The sequence below is a fragment of the Falco peregrinus genome, chromosome 4 (genome assembly GCF_023634155.1).
Source record: "Falco peregrinus isolate bFalPer1 chromosome 4, bFalPer1.pri, whole genome shotgun sequence".
Lineage (NCBI taxonomy): Eukaryota > Metazoa > Chordata > Aves > Falconiformes > Falconidae > Falco > Falco peregrinus.
Window position 1 is genome coordinate 110,436,498 of NC_073724.1, and position 22,596 is coordinate 110,459,093.

Here is a 22,596-nt window from a genome sequence, read left to right on the forward strand (position 1 = left end):
GGCCAAAATAAATATTTTTTTACACTTCTGTTTAAATATCGTATGAACAAAGAGGTGAAATAGTAAAAAGGGGACATATTATTGTATCTTTGAGAATGAAGATGATTTAAAAATAAATATTTTCTAAAATAAGTGACATCACTTACAAAAAATAGGCTCCCAAAACCTGTTTAGTGTCTAGACAGTTACTGAAAAATTTAGCTTACTTCTAGTTTACTATGATTAAAGTCAGAATTATTCCCAGCTATACCCATCTTCAGGCTGTGTGTGAATACCATGTGGTTTTGGTTATGTCATGCACCTTATTTTATTTATTTTACGCAAGCCAGAAATCTCTAAATCTGCCATGATCTCAATCTACATTGAAAATACATATAAATAACTAATCTGCATATTGTAAAGATTAAAAAAATTACCATGCAACTTTTACACTCCTGGTTTTCTACCATCGCTTTCAAACGTGTGTTTTCAGATTTGATAACTTTGTATCGGAAGTCCAATAACTAGGAAAAGATTAAATTCTTAGTTAAATACAAGAATGTTACTGTTAGCTTGAATTAACACTGAGTATGTATAGGTAATTTTATATGTATATATAATATATGTATAAAATTTTAATTTTACAAAATGTACATTAAAAATTCTGAAACTAACTATAATACTTTTTTTTCAAAAACAGCAATACTAAAGCAAAAAGAAGTCTTAAACAATCTATACAAGATATAGAACTGCAATGCCTCTGATTTTATTTACATTTTTGAAAGAAGTAGTTACTTAGGAAAATAAGAGTTCACATCACATGCAATTATGAGATGCAAAGAGGGACAGATTTTTCAGTCCACTGAAACTGGACGAAATCCTAGTCATGAAGCCTAGGAACAATATCCACTCTTAGTGATACAGTAGGGAATATGGCCTGGTAAAGAGTGTCACACACTAGAAGATGTCTCTCATTTTCCCACACCAACTTTCCTATTAAAAGTGTTAAATGGATCACAATTTTTAATATGCAGTGACCCTCTCAGAAAACCCAGAGATACCCTGAAACCTCTCAATATGAAGGTTTTCATATTTGATTTACAAAATTAAGAAATGAAGATAACATTTGTTTTTAAAACAAATTTGCCATTAAAAGACTGGTATCTGACAGTTTTCAGCTTTAAAATTACCAGAATTTTCTAAGCAGATTTGTAACGTTCTTGGAAAAGCTTTAAAAAAACCTGAAAAATTAGGAAACGTTCTAGATGATCTAATAAATGGTTCTAATGATAAAGAAGCGCATATATTAACAACAAACTGGAAGTTTTCAAGATCTTTTGCATGTTAAAATGGTAACTACATTTGATGGTCTGAATGAACTGCAATTTAGATTTACAATTGACATTTACTGGTGCTTTCTTGTTCCAGTATCAATTTGGCTGTTTTAGTAATACTTCACAGATATTACAGCACTGCTGATGAAAACTACAGCAAGAAATGTAAATGTCCTTTTTCACAGATAATGTATGTCATTATCAATAGTGTGGAGTAAAATGATCTAGGCTGGTTTTTCCTGCTTGCATACCTGTTGTTTTGTTAGCAATTTGTCTTTTATCTCTAACTCCATTTTTAACTGTCTTTCCAGAAGACTAGCTTTCTCCATGATAGTTGCTATAGTGATCTCCTTTTGATGAAGCTCTTCTGTCAGGTCAGAGATTTCTGTCTTCATTCTTTCCTGCTCAGAGCAACGGGACTGCTCCTCTTGATAAACATGGTTTCTTATCTGTAGCAAATATGTTTCAAAAAGAAAAAATGTGGTGCAATAAATATGATTGCATCACTTGCTACATATCAGCGACTTCTTTTGGTGTTGCTTCCAAGGCACCAACTCTTCTAACAGAATCAGAAATTTTTGAGATTTTATAATAAAATGTCTTAATGAGTCAGTGCACATAGCTTTACTTATATTTACATCTTTTTGCAACCCTTCCCTTGTGCTTTCATTTGCCTATTTAATATTAGAAATGAACAAAATACAAGGCATTTAAATTAATATTTTTAAATAATGTAATAAAAATAATGTTAATTTTAGGAATTGGAATTTATGGCAAAGAATATCCAAGGAAATAGCCTTGGATATTCAATAAACCTAATTTATTTATATTGCTCCTAAATTAATTCAGGTTTAAAATAAGTTTAATGCAGCCTAAATTAACTTAGAAGCAATATAAATACATCAATGTAGAGACTCTTTAATTAGAAACTATATTAGAAATAAAGAGTATATATGGTAAATCACTTCATGAGAATTTTTCCTGTCATTATATATAAAATTCAAAGTCAGGCTTTCTGCACTATCTCCTGTGCAGAGCTCTCCAAAGAACCAACACAAAGATCGTTTTCATAATCTTTCTACTATAACCAACAATTTAGTACCGATAGATTTTTTTATTAGGTAAGAAACAAAACTACAAAACCCAGCATAACAACCTTTGAACCCATTTCAATCATTGCTTGCAGTACTGTACACAATCAGTAACAGATGGCATTTCATTTTTATTTATGCAAACTACACAGAAATACTAGAATTGTAAACAAATACATGTAGATGCAAAAACCCTAAGAGCTAGATCACGACTCATGTGCCAAAATTGCTGCATCCAAGTCACCTGCATCCAATCAGAGGTATTCCTGCTTACATTGCTACTCAACAAAACCACAACATGCCTGTAAGAGGATTTCTGAGCATCCTCTACTCCCAAAGTGTTTTGGCCTGCCAAGCCATGTGCCATTCCACAGTGCCATGACATTACTGCTTGCACACAGCACTTCTGAAATATGTAATGCAATGTGATGCATTGATCAAATTAAACAACACTGCCTTAGACTGTGCAGCAGGTGACTGATTAAGCTTAGCCTTGTGTGGGTACCTGCCATAGTGACTTGTATCAGTTGATCCATTAGTATATCTTACATCTAAGACCACCTACAAACTACTACTTACTTCTTATAGCCTATTAATTACTCATAGCCTTGGAGAATTTATTACTTGCATGGTTTTATCTGAATCACAGTGAAGCTTAGGCTTGGTCTCTTCCATTATTTCAATGAAATAGCTAGCTCTGTTAGTGCACAGAAGCAGAATGTCAATTTTACAGCTGTACAACTACCTCTGGAAATGTAACCATATATGAAAACTTTTTCATGTATGAAAATTTCATGCTCTCCTAAACGCACAGCTTATCCTCCTGCTCTCTTTTGTGTATGTACATACCCAAGGTCAGTACTTTGCTCTCTTCTGTGAATGCTATTTTGCAGCTCAGATCTGGAAATACTTAATAATATGAAATACCTTGTTTAGCTCTTCTTGTTGGTGTCCTTGGCTTTGTGCCAATAGTAATAACTCAGTGTTTTTATTTTCTGGTTGCTCAGTAAATTGTACACAAGATGACTGATGCCTTTAAATAAGACATAAACAAAACACGAAATAAGAACATTCCATAACCTTTACCTTACAGTATCCTCTCCACAGTTTTAAACTGTGGAAGACTTGCTTGCTTGCTGATGAAAAAAACCCCACAAAACAACCATAGATTTGGCCTAAACGAGATTGGATCTTGAGAGTTTTCTAGAGATTAAGGACAATGCAAATGTGTGCAGAAAGAATCCTGATGTCTCCTGTAGACTGGTATTTCATATAATCTCAAAGAGCTACAGTAGATTAGATAAATCGTAAAAAGATTAATGTTTTACGCAAAGGAGGTTAGGGAAAATCTCAATCACACTACTTCCAAAGTATTTTAATGCCAAGAAAATGAAAGAGACTGTAAACATACAAATAGAAATGCATTGATTTGCAAGTATCTGAGCAGCATTAAAGCTTTTTAACAGAGCCAGCACCTACTGCCTGCAATCTCTTCATATATAATTGCCAATGAAAATGTTTATTCTAAAATTGTTTAGAAACTGGCATTTGACTCCAGAGTATTTTATTAAACAGACTTAACTTAAATCAAATATATGAAAGAAGTTAGTAGCTCAGAAGTACTTATTAATGCATACTTTATTTGAATTTCCTGCATATCTTTATTCTCTCTGATTTTCAATAATTCTGTAGGCAACTGTTGGCATTCCAGTTGTATCCTTCTCCAGAGAGCATCCCATGACTGCAGCTCACTTCTCATTTCTGAAAAGCCTGCCTCCATGTTCTAAAGAAACAAGCAAATATATGAATAGTTGAATAAAATTAGATAGCTCAAAATGCTGTATTATAATTTTATATTATAATTATATATTTTCAATACTGGTATAATTTGTATGAAAGGACATACATGCTTTTATTTTGAGTTTCATTTCTGAAAAAGGCATTGCTTTCATGTCAGTTCCTTCCTTTCTCCAGAAACGGCATCTAAAAATCAAATGCTGGATATTTTTTAGCTTTTGTGATGTACCAATTCATCTGTCTCTGAAACTATCCTAGGAAACATCATTCAGAAGTTCTTTATTCTACTAAATGCATCAAAAATACAGTTTGCTTGTTTCAGCAGGTTCTGTACCCTAAAGCATGCTTCACATGTAAGAATTAGGGCCATAAGTAACTTCATTTTCTATTTTCCTAACAACATTTCCAAATTTATAAGCTTGAAAACTACAAGGCTATAGAAAGGCAGGATTAGGAGCATGTCTTCATTAAACACTGCCTAGAAGCTTGGAGCAGATACACCTAGATATCTACTTAGATAAGGTGTGTGCTCCAAAACTAGTTCTATCTGCATGGAGTGAATTCCCTATTCAAATGAAAGTCACAAAGTTTTCAAACAGTCACAACAAGATTTTTCTTAGGGACACCACAAATCTTAGCTCTATTTTACCTTTAATTTCTGATTGGTAATGTGATAGACAACCTGAAGATACATATACATTTCACATCATAACATCCAAATTCCCCAAAAAATCAGAATTCCCTCAAAATATACTGAAAACATATTAAGAAAATAACTTGGAAATATAACCCACAAATAACAAAAGTAGCAATAATAATCAGATTCTTGCAATAATAATAATAATAATAATAAATAATAATAATAACAACAACAACAACAATATCCAGAGAATACTTATTTCCGCTCACCCAAAATCCAAAAGCATGTTCCAGATTAAAAAGAAAAAGGATTTCCTAAGGATGTTGATCCTTTGCCTTTAAAATTATTACACTAAAAGCACTAGCGTTTTTGGTAATTTCTTCATTTTATTTTAATATAGCTTCCATGTTTAAAAGCAAAAATAAAGCCTTTAAACTTTCAAAAGACAACTGGAATCCAGAAATGAAACCGCAAGCAAGGAACTTCAAAGGTTTATTTCCCTTAGAGCCTCATATGTGAATGACCTTCCTTCCAAGAAGCCTGTGGTTTTCCTCTGGCTGAATGGGCTGCTGAAGACAGATATGAAGCGCTTTTGCGTTTTTTATAGCATATATAGATTAATTCATCTTATCCTTTGTTAAATTAAGGCTGAGAGAGCTTTTTTAAACTCTGAAATGCAAGTCTGGGCATATTGAAGTGAAATAAAGCTTAATGAACTGTTAAAATTGTCTGCAAGACTTGCTTATGATCATCTTCATGACTTCAACATTGAAGAAATAGCCACAATTATTTTATAATATATGAATTTGGGGGAGGGTTATCCCTCTGACTTCATTCTAGGGTGGATAAGGGCAATGGATGCTGCACAACTGTGTGGTAGAACTCATGCAATCTGCGGCAGACTGCAGTCATACATATTTACATAAATTGTATTTTCTTCTGTGAATTATAATAGCAGCAACAACAGCAGCTGCAGCTGCAGCTGCAATAATAACTGCAACAAAACTTCAAGTAAAGAATTTCACACATCACTTAAAAAAATAATTTAGATATGTACCACTTAGTATTTTAGAAAATATCTATTGCATCTAGTTTAGTTTAGAAAATATCTAATTCAATATAACTTTTTAATAGTTTGTTTCAAGCTGAAAACTACCAAATCCTCTCTTTTCTTCTGTGAAGTTTTGCTTCAACTAGCTTACCGTGTTCAATACAAAAAGCGAGTCTCAGAAATTTCCTGATCAGCTCCTGTTCTAATTCTACTCAAAGCTGTTTGTGGTAGGTTGACCCTTGCTGGATGCCAGGTGACCACTAGAGCCACTCGATCACTTCCCCTCCTCAGCTGGACAGGGGAGAGAAAATATAATGAAAAGCTTGTGGGTGGAGATAAGGACAGGGATGGATCACTCACCAATTACCATCACAGGCCAACACCTGAAAGCATCCTCCACCACATACATTAATTCCTATAGCGTACACTGCTTATGCAGTTAAAACTCTGCAAGGTTGTCTATAAACAGAAATAGATTATCTTTCTTCAGAAAAAGCTGAAGTTACTATAGGCCACTCAATATATTACTGAACCTTGAAGTCCTTACATACATAAGAAAATATACTAATTTGTATATGTTATATATATATAAAAAAGCAACAAGAATCTCATTCCAGATCCGTTTCAAAAATAGCTAATAAAAAAGGCTGTAAAGACCTTGTATTATCTCAATCTTGTCAGAACTCATATATCTTGACCAAAAGAAGAGGCCTAAATGGTTGTCTTCATAGATCAGTGCTATGCTGAAAACCGGAAAACTAGGGATAAGATAAAACCTGATGGTTCTTCACTTGGTTGGCGACTTCAAAATTAATTTACTGCAAAATCTTCTTTCAATAATAATAAAGGATACCATACACTTTTCTTTATAATTATTTACTAGCTATATGGCACAGTGCACAAGCTGTAAATCAGATAAGGAGACCTCATAGAAGTAATTTATATACAAGGAACCAAGTGAACTAGGCTAAGTTCTTGTCGATGCTACAGATACAGGAAAGTTATAATACCCTAGATAAACAGACAAGAACAAAAGATACTACTGCATATCAAACATTTATGTTTTCTCTTTAAGTGTTACTCAAAAAATTGTACTGCTCACAGCTCGTTCTGTGTTCTTGCAAAGAGTATACCTGATGTACATATCTTTTAGATTGGCTTCTCAGTAAAGCTTTTTGAAGTATACTCCTAAGTAATTAATTATCCAACATTAATTCCACAGTTGTCATGAAAAGAACCCCAACTATTACTACCTGGAACTGGTTTTGGTACATTTTTAGAACCTCTCGGAGTTTCAGATTTTCCTCTTCCAGTTTATTCTTGTTTACTGCCATTTCATTCACAGTTGCCTTTAGGTTTTCAATAATCAGCTCATCCTTTTCACTGTTGGGATGGCCATAAGTAATCACCTCTTCTTGGTTTTGTTTCTTATTGCTTATTTGGAATTGGTAATTCTGGGTCTGCTTCTATAAAACAAGAAAATCTTTTAAGTGAAATTCAATAATTACTTGTAAATTGCTAGGACCAAACCATTACTCCTAAAATCCTAAAGCTATTTCCATCTACACCAGGATTTGCTTAGAAAAAATGGCACAACTGGAATAGTTTGCATTACTTCTCTAAAGGATATTTCGGGTTTTTTAAGCCTCATATTCCTGCCCTCCATAAAAAATGCTTCAGAAACTTTCAAGGACACAGAATTTTTTCAAGGATGTTTCTCCTCTGCTGTGTATTTCCCTAGCACTTATTGTTAATTAGCCTCAAATATGAGAAAGATGATTATGATGACCTACTCAAAGCAGTTACCTATACAAAACAATTTGAGAGAAATGTTCTTTGATTCATCGAACTCAGTAGGAGTTGTGTGTGTGTGTGCCTCAGGGAAGATACTAACCTTTGACTAGAAGGCCAGCATTACGTAGTTCCTGTATAAAGAGCTCAGTTACTACAGGAACTGTACTTTGATATCATTATCCTTAAACTTGGGAAGAATCTTTTGAACATTCTGCAGTTCCATAATCTATTCAGTTTCTTGTACTAATTAAAATCAAAAATGAAAACTTCAGAAGATTGGTATTGCCAGTATTTGTGAATTCACAAGCATCATGAAGAAACATAATTACTATAGTAACTGGTTTTGCTGTTCAAAAACCTATCAACATGGATCCCTCTACTGGGAGATTAACAAGCAGCAGTAATCTTTCAGAACATTGAGAATTAGCTGAAAAATGACAACAAAATATAACCTGGAAAACATCTATCATATGCAGAGATCAAGTTGAGCAAGAAAATGTATATTAAAAATAAAGAGGGTTACAAATACCATATTTCATTGACAAGGGCTGCAAAAACGCATGCTTGAGATGGCTTTTGATGTCATTGACTGTGTTCCTAGAATTTGTGTTGGCTGAACACCTAAGTAGAACTGACCACTGGCTGCATATCAAATAAGAAGCTAAAAGAAATCTGCAGATAAGTTTTGTTTCCATAGATAACAAATTAAGGTCCCTTTGACATCTAAGTTACGGAGTTTCACATACCAAAATGTTAAAGCAACCTGTCAAAAATATAGTGCAAGACTCCAGCTGGAAATCAAAGATCTCACAAAAGAGGAATTTGAGACAAAGACACAGGACCAGTTAATGCTTTTGAAACAGTTAAGGGGTAATAGTCCATCAGACTGCTATTTAGTAAATTAGTCAGTGTGATGTTACAGTTGTGAAGAAAATTGTCTTCAAAGGAAGTTCATTGATGGCAGTGAAAGCCTCAACAGAAAAATGTGAATGATCACCTTGAGTACTCTATTTTGACTTGTCTAACTGTATGATCAACATGCATCAGTCAGTAGTTTCATCTAGTCAAAGCTTTGGGTTTTTTAACACCTTTGTATGGAAGTTCAATAGTTGCAATATAATGCTTCAAGCATCTAAACCCAAAACTTAACAATCATCATTGGAAACTCTGGATACGGGTAAAGAGTCTCATAGGCATTGTTAAGAGTCTTTTACTAGATTAAGATCCTGTGAGCTTAGTAACAGTGGAAAAGGGGATTACCAGTCAGCAACGTAACTGGCTTCACCTTACTTCATTTTCTAGCTGTATTCTAGCCCAGTTAATTTTTAAGTTATTTTCTTTTTTTTTTTTTTTTTTTTTTTTTTTTTTGAGCAGGACAGGTCATCAAGACATCATTAAATCAATATTTTGTTCTGGATTGGAAGGAATTAAAAAAATTAAAACATCCTAGATCAATAGGCTATATATAAAAAAAATAATAAGCAAATTGACAAGTGAAAAAGAATCACAAAGTCAACTAAAGACTGAATGGTAACTTGAAAGCTGAAAAATATGATAAAAAAGGAATAAGTGATCCAACAAATAACTTCAAGTGTGATTATGGAGTGCACATAGAAATTAATTTTTCTGCGTAGATTATATTAATGTATATTTATGAACTTCAAAAAGATGAGTGATATCTTATATTTGAGGAAACTATATTTGAGTCAACATAGTAATGATGTACCACTTATTTGGAAAGATACTTTTCAATAAATTGTCATCATGATTAATTGCATATTAGTAAATAGCATAGATGATAAAAGTATCTCCAGAGTATACTTAAACAGTAAAAAGGAGCAGTGCTTTTTGCAGGTTTTTTTATCAGATGTATTGTAATGTTCATCATGATACTTATTTTCTCATTTTCATTAGAAAAATATTAAAATAAAAATAACTGTATGTATCACTAGATCTTTCAGTATGTGTTTGCCTTACCTAAAAAGCAATGTGTTCACTACAATATCGATGTATTGTCAGATTCACTATAAGTTTAGTGGTGTTCAGATTTTTAAAATTAAGTTAATCAGCTGCAGCTGAGCTAACAGCTCATTTTCTTCCTAAAGCAGGAAGACAGGCATTTTACCTGAAATAAATGACATTTCTCGGACAGTAATTTTTGTTGACCATCTAAATAAATGAGATGATTTTGGCAGATTGTCCCCTTCTTATCCCATTCTCTTGATTTTGCCTTAAATTCCTGAAAGACAGCAAAACAAAGCTAGTAAACACAGGGAAAATAACTTTATATAAAAATCCTTAATCTAAATAACTTTTAAATTTGTATAGTTCTAAGAAAAATTTCATTCTTTAATTAATACATAATCTTTCCATAATTTGGGGAAGAAGAAAAAAAGAACAGTTATATAAATCAGCCATGCAGTCATCTCCACCAGAAAAAATCCAGTCTTAAGGGCTGTTTATCTGAAAAAATGGGTGGTAAACATACTCACTGAATAAAAATGATAAAATATTTTGAATCACTTCTATTGCTGTACATTTTAGAGTTATGACTATAAAACAATGATCTTATAGGAGGATAGGTCCTGTAAATTTAAAGCTATATCAGTGTCAAGTAGAGTAATCAGCAGGGAATCAAATCCTTAATATTCAGAAGAATTTTTTGAGTGGTTTTTCCCCCCCCCCCCTTTTTTTTTTTTTAACAAATGGGACAGCAGCTACTGTGAACAAATTTTACTTCCTGCTCTCTTTACAATTTCTACTTCTGGTTCTGAGTGCACCTAGTTTAAAAAAAAAACAAACTTGCCTAACAAATTCTGTCACATTAGATTTATCTAATACTGATTTTGTATTTCCATTTATAGTGTATTTGAATTTGCTCTTAAATCATACCAGAGCTTATATGTTCACAACTTGACTTTAAAGGCAGTATCCTTGAAAACAAGTAGGACTCCAGTTACTAGAGCTCTCGCTCTTTTAGTTTGAAGAGTTAGCAAAGTAACAGAATACTGTTTTATACAGTGAAAACTGTAACACTTATAAGCTGTTATGAGAATTTCCTTTTTCACAATCAAAATGTTGGTTCCAACAGTTAAATGATTTTTTGTAATTATCCTAAAATGGTATATTCCCAAAATTTTAAAAAATAAGCTTTTATGTGCTACTGAAATAAAATTGAATGCTTTCCAACATAGATTAATACAAATCTTCTCTTACAGCTTTCCTAATATCTGCTTTGGCATTTTAAACCAATAAACATCTTCCCATTTTACAAAATGTGATACAAATGGATTTTCAGACTACTTAATGAGGACTGCAGGTTCAAGGCCTTACTAAAGTGCTGCTGAGCTTAGATTTTCAATACAGTAATTATTTCCTGAATACTAGAATTTGCTGAATATATTCTAAGCACTCATTTTTCATACTGCATAATTAATCAAATTATAGCATTGTGTTACATTATTTTCACATTTTAATTTTGAATAAGGTTATTCTCAAATTGGCTGGATCAGACAGTTTCACAGTAGTGATATAGTTAGTCAACGATAGATATATAACCCATTTATTATTCTTGTAGTAGCAGAGGTTGGCAGCTACGCTGCAGTCCAAAGCATAGGAGCTTTTCTGATGGTAAGGACTCTTCCATGTGGAAAAGACAGCAACATTATGCAGAGTTAGGATGTGCCTAGGATGTGTCCGGTTACGTAGGTACAGTCACCTGAAGGTTGCAGAAGTTAATACAGAAGATAGGCAAGTCCAAAATAAAGATCCTGAAAGTACTTAAAATGTACCAGGCATTAACGTTCTGATTGTAAAGTTCTCAAAGTGTCTAAATCATCTACATCATAAATCTACACAAAATCTACACCATAAACCTGTAAGCCTTCACAATGCTTAGCAGCTAGGCAACTAGCTCACACTTTCAAGTGACATCTCCCTACAGGACCCTGTTTAGTAAATACTCAAAGCACACACCATGTGATCACGCTCTTCAGAAAGGAAGGCCAGAGAAAATGTGAATTTTTTTTGTGATCCCTCAATGCTTCATCAGAATAGTGGTTAGACTGTTCTCCCCATATGTGGAAGACTCAGTTTAATAATCTTCCTTCCAGACAGAATCTGAACCATAATCTTCCCATGTTCATTTTCTACCTAACAAACATTATTTTTCAACAGGCTTTTGAATTTTTCCTTTTGAAGTTGTTTCACTTTGCACAGGATACCAGCAAATTTATGGAATAAGTAAAAAAGAAGGAGCAAAAATTAGCACAGCTAGAGATTATATCACTCAGTTCTAAGAAATGAGACTGGATATCAGTTTTTGCAACAGGCATATAGCCAGAAGAATATCTGGGGAGAAGCCACCACTTGGAGGCACATTCTCTATGCTAGTTCTCTGTGCTGGCTAACCCTCCTGCTGGCCCAATAAATATTTGATTATTCCACAGATCATAAAGCAACATCTAACTCTGAGAAGTCAAGGCTGGAACTTATGATTAGAAATCAGTATCTTCCTGTATCCAGGAATAATTCAGCTAAAATCCATTCTGTGCCCAGAGGGATAGGGAATATGACTGAATCCTCCTCAATGTCTCATATTATCTAGTCCTCCCCTCAGTATGCTGGATTCTGTGGAATTTATTTTTAAGAGCTTAATCCTTCCTCATGCATTACCTAGGCCTAGGGAAACTAGGCACTGAGGTCAAGGTTGTAGCTTCCCTCAGGCACATGGGTGCTGGCAACATATGTGTGTAACAAGCAATTTTCCAGTCCTATAATCTTTTTCTATCTAGTCCTACATGGTCAAAATTGCCCTGAGGTCTATAAAACTTGAATTAATAGTAGGTATTATGTGATAGTATCCTGCATATGTAAAAGGTCTCATGCCTCTAGAGATTATATTATCCAGTATACATATATTAATCAGGAAAAAAGTAAAATCTATTTATAGTTACTCTTATGAAGAAAATTATCTATATTAACTCACCAAACTATAAACACCCTAATAAAACTTGGATAAAAGAAAAACCTGAACATTAAACTATGCACCTTTTCTTGCCAGAGCAAGAAAATTATATGATTTTTGTAGAATTATCATGGAATTATAGTTTACAACTGTAAAACAAATTAGTTCTAAAAGAATATTAAAATTAGAATATAATAACAAAGCATTCTTACCTCAAATTTCTTACAGAAATTGCTCAGTTCAGATGGTGTCTCTAGACTTTCTTCATATTTTTCTCTAATTTCAACTGTTTTTTCTTTTAACTGATATGACTGTAGCTTTTCATAACTATGTGTCAACTCTGAAAACTAAAAAGGAAAGCAGAGTTGAATATGCAGAATTTATCAAAGATGACCATGTGGACAAACTTTTCTTTAGACTACAATTGCCAACTGCAGCTTCAGCATTCTAAATAATTAATGTAACAAAGAATAAATTAATAAAGTAATTTTATTAGAGATAATCAAGACTAAGCTTTCATACAAATGTTAACTAACTGTTCAAATGGGTTCATTTGACAGCTACTTAATTCTGCTGAAGTTCTTTATGGCACTGCTACCCATAGTGTCATTTCCTCTACAATGTTTATATGAAATGTTCTATACTTGTTTACTGCCATCTTGTGTTGACATTTTTAAAGGGTGCTTCACTAGCCAGAATGAAAGATTATCATTAATGCATTTTAATCTTGCATATTTCTTTTCTATCATGAAAATTATTGAAACATCAGGTGTGTAATGATTGCATTCTTCTGAAAACCTTAAGTACCAAAAAGTGTCTATGAGAATTAGACACTAAATACTGTTCTGCCTATTGATCTTACCATGAAAGTGTGACTTAGGAGTCAAAGTCAGAGAAGGGAAGGTACTAGCAGAAGTACCAGCCTTTCCAGAAGAAAACAGTCTCTTCAGAAAAATGGCCAATCTGAACAACAGTTAGCTATACTACACAAGGAAAGGGGCTAGTGGCCATTAAAAGGTTTGATGCAGCAAACTGACATTGTCTGGTACAGCTATGTACATCTGGTTTCAAAAAAAAAAAAAAAAAAAAGAAAGAAAGAAACAACCCAAGGATATTGTCAAAGGAAATCCTAAAAATATGGTCTTGAGGGAAGCTGAGGGAAAGAACTTTGTAAAGAACGTTGAGCAGAACAGAAGCTTACAACTATCATGTCTCTTGGTTTGTTTCTTTACATTCAGGTATATATGACTTAAAAATTTCTGACTATAACATAAAGTTCTTTGTCTAACCAAACAAAATCCATAAATCTTATATTTTTGTTAACTGCTCAAGTGAACTACTGTCTGGAAAAAAAAATAGTTCCAAGGAAGTAATTGGAGAAGGAATGGAATCCTATTGAACCAACATGGAATGAGCGATTGAGGTCTCTGCAGATAACAAAGATGGCCAAAGAAGTCCAGAAAAGATATGGAATAGGAAGTGGAGTTAAAAAAGAATCTGGAAACTTCACAGAGACATCTGAGATGATTTTGAGAACTCATAATATAGAACACCAAAAAAGAATTGAAAACATGACCAGAAGATAGATTGCCCTAGACAAGAAAGTTTCATGAAATGGTGACATACAGGGATAGATTTGACCAACTTGGAATTTCTGAACAGAAATCCTGTGACCTGGACTTACAAAGCTGAGATTTCGTCTTCAAAACAAAATCAAAACCCTTGCAGAGAAGCTGCCTACATTTGAAATGGACCTTGCCAGAGTTAAGATAAAATATTTAAAACAGGTCATTGTTTTCACACTCAAACAACATGGAACTCATTGTCTTTGGAAGAAAGATATAATTTTTCAAATAACAGGAGTGTTGCTCTTGAATATATTATGGCATATGTGAATTGCCTGGGAAGAGCAAACTCAGATGAAGACAGGTATTAGACTGTTCATGCTAAAAAGGCTAGGAAATATAGGACCCAACACTTCAGTGAATCAGTTTAAAATGGAACAGAATGGCCAAAATGAGAAAATTTAGTTTAAATATTAGAATTATTTAATGAAAGTAGGATATTTCAGACAGATTATAGTCTGGATGTTATCATGACTGGAACTAGAACAAAACTTTGTTGTTCTATTTGCTTGTTGAGTAAGTATTTAAAAAGATGATGCATTTGGCATTTTAGTGAGTTCTGGGGTAGAATACATCTAAGTTTAGATTTCTGAAAGTTAGATATCCAAGCCTGAGTTACTTTGCATTAGAAAAGGCTGCCTTCAAATGCTTAGTCATTTCAGCTATCTTAAATTCTCATCATACACTGACATGAATTATATTCTAGGGGTGTCCATTTCCCTCCGTTGATTCTAAAGGGAGCCAGAGGTAGCTCTGACATAGCCATCTAGCTTTTAAATGTCAAAGTGAGGCAAATCATTACCAAAGTGCTTTGAGCAAGAATGGATTCTGTCATTTTCAAAATGAGAATAACTACTAAACATTTAAATAGGAAAAAAGAAAGGAAAAAAATAATGAAGTTGAATGAACCCCTAAAGTTTTGCTGTTTAATTATGACAAAATGTTGTACATTTGAATGAGTGCAGCAGTGTGGCCTAAGGGTTTCAGGTTACATATCAGGAATCATTTGCCCAATACAAGAAGAATACAGGTTCTACTGCATTCAACTGGCACGCAATCAATTCAGTGGGAATGTTGCTCATTGAACAGCGACTTTCATCATTGGCAAGGGTAAATAGCACTGAGGACCACAGAAGCAATATATTAGAGAGAAATTTGTTCTGAATAGCCTAACATTCTGAGAGTTAGAAAAATTGATCCTTTCTATTTCTACCAAGATTAGGAAGGAACAAAAACTGGGAGGGATTTTAAGAATAACTCTGCAGAGAAAGATACAATGCTACTGGTAAATAGTAACACACCATTTGTGCAAAACTAAATTGTAGCTCTTAAGGTACAGTGCAGAAGGAAGTATAACTTTCAAGTGAGGGTAAGAACCAAAAGAAGGGAGACAAAGGAGATAAGGCAAAGATTAATACTGTCAGGGAAGCTCTATATTTCAGATATGAGTTTGTGCAGCTGAGAACTGGGTAAATTGAAGTCTTTCTGTTGTAAAGACTGCAGTATGGTAACTTAAGAAAGAAACTCAATAAGGAGAAGTGGAAAAAGGTAGGGGAGCAGGGTGGGATAGTCTTATTGTCTAGCGTAGGTGCTTGGAATTGTTCTGATGGCAAATCTGTTTATCACATAGAATATCTAGGCAGGCCTCCTAACTTAAGCATTTACCAGTTTACTTCTTTCGTCAGTGTGTACTGGATGGATATTTCATGAAGAAATATGGTTTGGTGAAAGAAGATGAATGAGAATTGGAAAATAAAATGCAAATAGCATCAGTGCTGGAACCTTTGGTAAAATAAAAAGGATGACTGAGAGTGAAGGAAGTGTTTGGAGACAAAGACTGGGAAAGTGATGTATATTCTTAAGAGCTAGAAGTCCAAACGTCTTGCATAAACATAAAAGAAGAAACAATCAGGAAACTCAAAGAAAGGTTAGGTAGTCTGAGTGGCAACTGTAAAGGAGAATCTTGACAAGAAGTATAGCCAGGTTTACAGGGAGACAGCTTGTAGGAAGTGTCAGATTCTTTAAAAAAAAACAACCACAAAGAAAAAACATACTGTGTTTGAAAGGACTTGCAGGGTAACTAACAACTTCAGAATCAAAATCTATGAAAAATGGTCTGGAGTTTCAATTTCAGAAAGTTCAGTTTCAGTGAAGATCTTAGCAACAACATGTAACATAAAACCAGTCATTTTCAGCATGTGATAAAAAAAATTAAGATGCGAAAAATATTGCAGCAATTGTGAAAAAAGATGAGAAAAGAGAAGTCTGCTATATTTTGGGGGCTAGTTCTGCTCTGCTAAAAATACCTTACAACTTATACATAAAAAGTTACACTGTTTTTCATTGTATGATATTTATTTTCTCAGTAATCATGCCAAAATGATGTTTCTTTTTCTGTAATTTGTGTAAATTATAAAAAAGTTTTTGTTTCTAGCTACTTTCTCAAATGATTAAAAGTGTTAATTACATATCATTTTTCACATATAAAAGAAAAAATAAACTAAACACAACATAACCTTAAAAATAAGTTATAAATTTGTTCATTTGATGGATTTGGGTGGTAAGAGTAACCACCTCTAAATGAAAATAATGATATCCAATCTAGCAATCCAAGATGACTTTAGTATAACTGTGATGAGTGGAAATTTGAAATTGTAACACTAAATCTCTGGTAGGAAAATCGAGTGAAGGAAACAGTAGAATAGTAGGAGAACCAGTTGAATTGTGTATGTTAACTTGTTAAAATCAGAGAAACAGAATAGACTGAAGTTCGCTAAGAATTAAGAGTCACGATTGAAGTGGGAAATAATGAAGCAACAAAAATACAAGCACAACACAAACACAGGCAAATAGAATCATAGAATCATAGAATGGTTTGGGTTGGAAGGAACCTTTAAAGATCATCCTCCTTCAACACTCCTGCCACGGGCAGGAACACCTCCCACTAGACCAGGTTGCTCAAAGCCCCATCCAGCCTGGCCTTGGAACACTTCCAGGAATGGGACATCCACAGCTTCTCTGGGCGACCTGTGCCAGTCTATCACCACCCCCATGGAAAAAAGTATTATTCCTTATGTACAATCTAAATCTACTGGTTTTCAGTTTAAAACCCTTGCCCCTCCTGTTACTACAGGCCCTGGTAAAAAATCTCTCTCCATCTTTCTCATAAGCCCCCTTTAAATACTGAAAGGCTGCTATAAGGTCTCCTGGGAGCCTTTTCTTCCACAGGCTGAACAACCCCAGCTCTCTCAGCCTGTCCTCACAGGAGAGGTGCTCCAACCTATGACCATTTTCATGGCCCTTCTCTGGACCTGCTCCAACAGGTCCATGTCTTTCTTGTACTGGGGACCCCAGAGCTGGGTGCAGTACTCCAGGTGGGGTCTCAGCAGAGCAGAGCAGAAAGGGAGAATTGCCTCCTTCTACCGGCTGGCCATGCTTCTTTTTAGGCAGCCCAGGATACGGCTGGCTTTCTGGGCTGCAAGCACACTCTAAAATAAATAAAGCCAAACCAAATTCCCAGTATCAATAATACAGGTTACTCTAGTTTTGATAATATGTTCACTTATGGAAAGCTATCAGACCACCTTAATAATCCCTGCTAATCAGGCAAACTGAAACCAGAAAAACTTATTGTAAAGCCATGGTGATAACAGTTTAAGTCTTAAAATTCCTCATGTGCATCAGAGTCTTACCAGCATGAATCTAATTATCTATTTCACTTATTTACCAAGCTTTTAGTTTATTAGTCTAAAGTCAGGAAATCAAGTATCTGTCTTATTAACAGATGTCACAATCACATCAAAAACCATCCAAAGAGTTTGGACATGGCAGTACAGAAATGATAATGGAGCCTGGTAGGAAGCTGTAGTCACCATCATTTGTATGATATGATTCATCTTTCCCAAATCCATAAAGGTACATCTATACTATTAGGCATGTATAAGCTCTTTATACTGGAATCATAAAACACTAAACCCGACATTTTTCTTACTTGAGATTTCAGTGCTTGAAGCTGAGTTTCATACTTCTGAGCCATTTCATATTTAGTTTTCTGTAAGTCTTCCAGTTTCTGTTGAAGTAGTCCCACCTATAGTTAGAACAAGCATTGAATTTTACTTTTTCTGAAGCTATCCAAAATATGTCATTTTTGTAATAGTAATTTGAAACTTTGAAAGAAGACCATTATTTAAAGATAAATATTAAAAATACATATTCATTCAGTAACTTAATAATAAAACAGGATACCACAAACCCAGATTGTTTCAACATTAAGTTAGGGATTTTATACCAAAAAAATCTCATAGTACGCTTATGTTATGATTTAATGATAATACTGTAAGAGTCCATCTTGAAAGGCCATTTAATGAAAGCTTTTCTGACCCAAGTATATAAATGAACTGCTGTGCCACATTGTGAAAATTTCACTTGAATGGCTTATATAACAATATATATGACTTTCAGCTACTTATGTGCAAATTAGCAGGAGACTGCAGACTTATTTCAGCTCCCTAAGTACAGTGTCATTTGAGGTATCTTGAATTATCTGAGTTTCACAGGGATCTGAGAAATATAACAAAGAGCATACATGACACTGATGTTTTTCTGGAGGGGCAGCTGGAAGCTAGGTAGAATATGCTAAAATATTTCTCTGTACAGGCAAATGAATTGATGCTTTAAGGATTGGCTAGCTGAATCATTCTCTTGGCTCCTCTGGCTGCAACGACTAAAAGCAAGTTTCTAATTGCTCTTTTTCAAAATTCTCACTGGCAGTTTAGACACCTAGCTCACACAAGCATGCCCATGTGTAAACACCTAACTTCACATCTTGAACTAGGACTGAACGCTGTGCTAGAATTTACTAATGTTTCTGAATGAATATTCAGCAGACAAGACTGTGAAGTATGGACAACATCAAGTACGCTGGGGCTTTCAGTGTGATAAGCAAGTCTAGAGTGGTAATACAATTCAAATCTTCACTACTAATAATGGAATTATCACACAAAGACAGCATATCATATAAAATGATAAAAATCAGGTATAAGCAGGAATTACAAAGATATAATTATGTGAAATTCTTTGAACTGTACATTTCCATTTAAAATTTCTGATTAAACTAGATGTATTGGCATTTAAAAAATAAAATTATCTTTTTATAGCTAAACTGAGAATATTTAGGCTTTAAGGAAATAGAAGAAATACGAGACTTTCAATGACATTTTTACAATCACTTTTCAGAACAGAAGCATACTTTAAAACAAAACACTAAGGACAATTAGTGACCTTCAAAAGGTGTTTGGTGTTTGTACATGACAGAACGAACAGGTCTCCTTACAGAGCATTTAAAGCATACTATTAACTAACTGCCAGAATAAATACTTTCTTTACAGAACGTGATATTTTTAAATACCTCTTGACCTTTTTGATGCAGTTTGCTTTGGGCACTTGCTAATTCTTGATCGCAGATATCCATCTTTGCTTCTAAAGCTTTCATCTTCCTTTCCCATTCCACTTTCTTGCTATTTACCATGATATCAATTTGATGCACTAATTCCTGAATTTCAGCTTCATACGGAGAAGCTCTAATAACATAAAAAGAAGAGATTTATATTTTCAATTTTAAAAAAAAAACCAATAAGGGATCAAAAAAGAATATTTACATTGTTAATATTTAATTTTGATGGAAATAACCATTTTTCACCATCAGAAAGAAAGAAATGGAAAAGCTAAATGATGCCTTCAAATGTAGGTGGAATCTCACTATCTTAAGTTTGCCTGAAGTCAAAATCAGAGTATTTAGCATATTCTAGACTATTTGCCTAGCTTACATGATGTTTGATATCCTCTTACTCTTCCAGGGATGAACTATCAAATAAGCACAAATTGAGTTGAAGGTATCCAGGCCCAAACCTCTATGGACAGAAGTAGGAGAAGCTGAGTATTAAATTGCATATGGGCACAGGACTTCCCACTATGGGCACATAATGATGGAAGCAGTTTGTTGGAGAAAGTTCTTAAACAGCTGGCTTGAAAGTGAGCCACAATTCTTAATTGCTAATTCAACTTTTACACTCTGTTTTCCCCTTCTGTTTGTGGAAAATGAACTTAAATAAAAAGGCAACTTTTAAGTTTTTATTCTACTAGGAAACACAGAGGTGAGTACATTTTGAAAAAGAACTTGTTTTGGGGGGATTGTGTGGTGGATTTCATAAAGATTTGTACAGTACCTGCAACATAAACATTAGATTTTTTCCCAAACTTCTGAGGTTAAATTTGGAATACATGTCTTACACTACAACTTCATTGTCAGTAATAAACAATGTTTTACAGTGTTGCTTTAGGAATATTATGTGTCCTAAGTAAGAACATAATGATAGATGGTTAATTTTGGTATATTAGAAGGGCCATCAAAAACTGAAAGCAGTCAAAGTTGCTCTCTTGGTTGCCTTGTTATACTGCCCCTTATATAGGAGCAGTATACTAATTGAAAAAAAGGAAATTTTGTCTGGACAGTGTCAAACAATGTTTAAATCAGCTGACATATACCATTTAGCAGATATATACAGAGTATCTGAACTTTAGTATGGCGATTTCTTCATTCCACATCCATTCCAACTTTATATTTGATGATGAATATAAAAATTTGAACTAAGAAAGATATAGATTATAGAAAAAAATGGCTCTGGATACATTCTATGCAAGAAATTTCATTACTCCTTCTACACTCAAAAACCTTTTATTTGTGGAAATGACTATTTCACATCAAAATAATACAGCCCTTCTAGGGTATATGATGGCTTTTTTTCCTGAAGTGTTTTGGAGAATATATTGCCCTGTTAACCTCAATTGTTTTATGAATTCATTTTATGCTAGCTTCTCTCAATCTGTAAATTTACAGCTGGCATTTCAGATTTGCAATGATTTATTTAAAAGTCAGAATCTTTCTAGAACTCATGAACCTATTAAACTTTCAGTAAAACATCCTGTTAGAAAAAAATTTATGTCATAATTAAATAAAACTGTTTACTGAAATGTTCCTGAACATTATGTTTTCCTGACTTACTGCTTCTTATCCATTTAACCTAGGATTCTAGAGTTTGGGAAAAACATAAAGGAGAGTATATGCTCCTGTCTAATTCCTCCCCATAAAATACAGGTGAATTCAAAGCTGCTTTTAGACTGTTACAAAGAAAATGTAGCTATTGGACAAATTGCTTAACTATGTATATGAGCCCATAAATTTTCAATAAAACTTAATTTTCATTGAGTCATATGGAAAAAAGAGACTTTTCTATCACTGTCATTAATTACACATCACAAAAAAATCTGTTATTTGTCAGTCATTAAAGACTCCAATTTAATCTGAGTTTACTTAAATTGAGATACTGGATCAGAATTAGTGCAGACAGTATTTTGATAAAAGCCTTTAGCAGACTTACCACTGTGTAATGCTTGCTTCATGTCATTTATTGAAATATTTTCTTTAATCAAATTCATTTGTTTTTTGAAAATACCGTATCTTCTAAGCATTTTTAGTATGGTCAGAGCTCATAGAATGTTGGATGTAGATATTTTTATACGAAGTATGAAAAGGGGCATGTATCTCACTGGAGTGAAAGAAAACCTTTCATTGACTGTTTTTATCCAGTGGAATAATGTGTTAAATTTTTAAACTTGCGAGAAGTAGCATCTCTTTCATTTCACTCTCTGTAAACATTTACTTTCTGCACCATTTTTTTTAGTGGCATCTGTTATATGCATATCCTGTGCTCACATGAGTTAACTGTTGATAAGCTTTTCAACTTCTTTTCCACTTCAGTTTTAGAATTTTTCTAATACTTTTCTTGTTAGCTGTTCTGGTTTTAATTGCTTTACGTTTTTTCTAAACAAGAGATTCTATTTATAAATTACACTAATATATAGCTTTATTACTTTCTTTAGAAAACATACTTTTATCACATATTGGAATGTATTGAAATATGTCATCTTTTTCGTCATTGCAACCATATCTTGGCCATAAAAAACTTAAAAATCTCATTTACAGTCTTCAAATCACTCTTTTCAATAATATGATCTGGTTATTGTGAAAATTCCTGCACTTTTCCCTCTGCAACAATTTGGAGATCAGTGTGTCCAATAATTGTAATATCTAAATGAAGGTACAAATAAAACCAATGTCTCCACTGTCAACTCTCCCTTATCTCAACGAGTTATACTGTTAGTAAGTTGTTAGTGGTATACTTAATTTCTTTTCACTTTTTGTATCTGTCATAGTGACTACTCATTGTACAACTGAAGTTTAATCTGCATTTAATTTCCGTT

At 33.6% G+C, this 22,596-nt stretch overlaps 1 protein-coding gene across 1 annotated transcript in view; it reads right to left on the minus strand.

Annotated features, from left to right (window-relative positions):
- DEUP1 (deuterosome assembly protein 1) overlaps positions 1–22,596 on the minus strand; it is a 44,731-nt gene that overhangs the window by 16,116 nt on the left and 6,019 nt on the right. Inside the window, exons 3-11 of the mRNA XM_055802865.1 lie at positions 19,685–19,856; positions 18,269–18,364; positions 12,865–12,999; positions 9,812–9,925; positions 7,146–7,358; positions 4,042–4,187; positions 3,332–3,437; positions 1,565–1,762; positions 417–503 (exon numbers count right to left, since the gene is read on the minus strand). Coding sequence (XP_055658840.1) covers positions 417–503; positions 1,565–1,762; positions 3,332–3,437; positions 4,042–4,187; positions 7,146–7,358; positions 9,812–9,925; positions 12,865–12,999; positions 18,269–18,364; positions 19,685–19,856 — 1,267 coding nt within the window. The remainder of the gene's footprint in view (positions 1–416; positions 504–1,564; positions 1,763–3,331; positions 3,438–4,041; positions 4,188–7,145; positions 7,359–9,811; positions 9,926–12,864; positions 13,000–18,268; positions 18,365–19,684; positions 19,857–22,596) is intronic.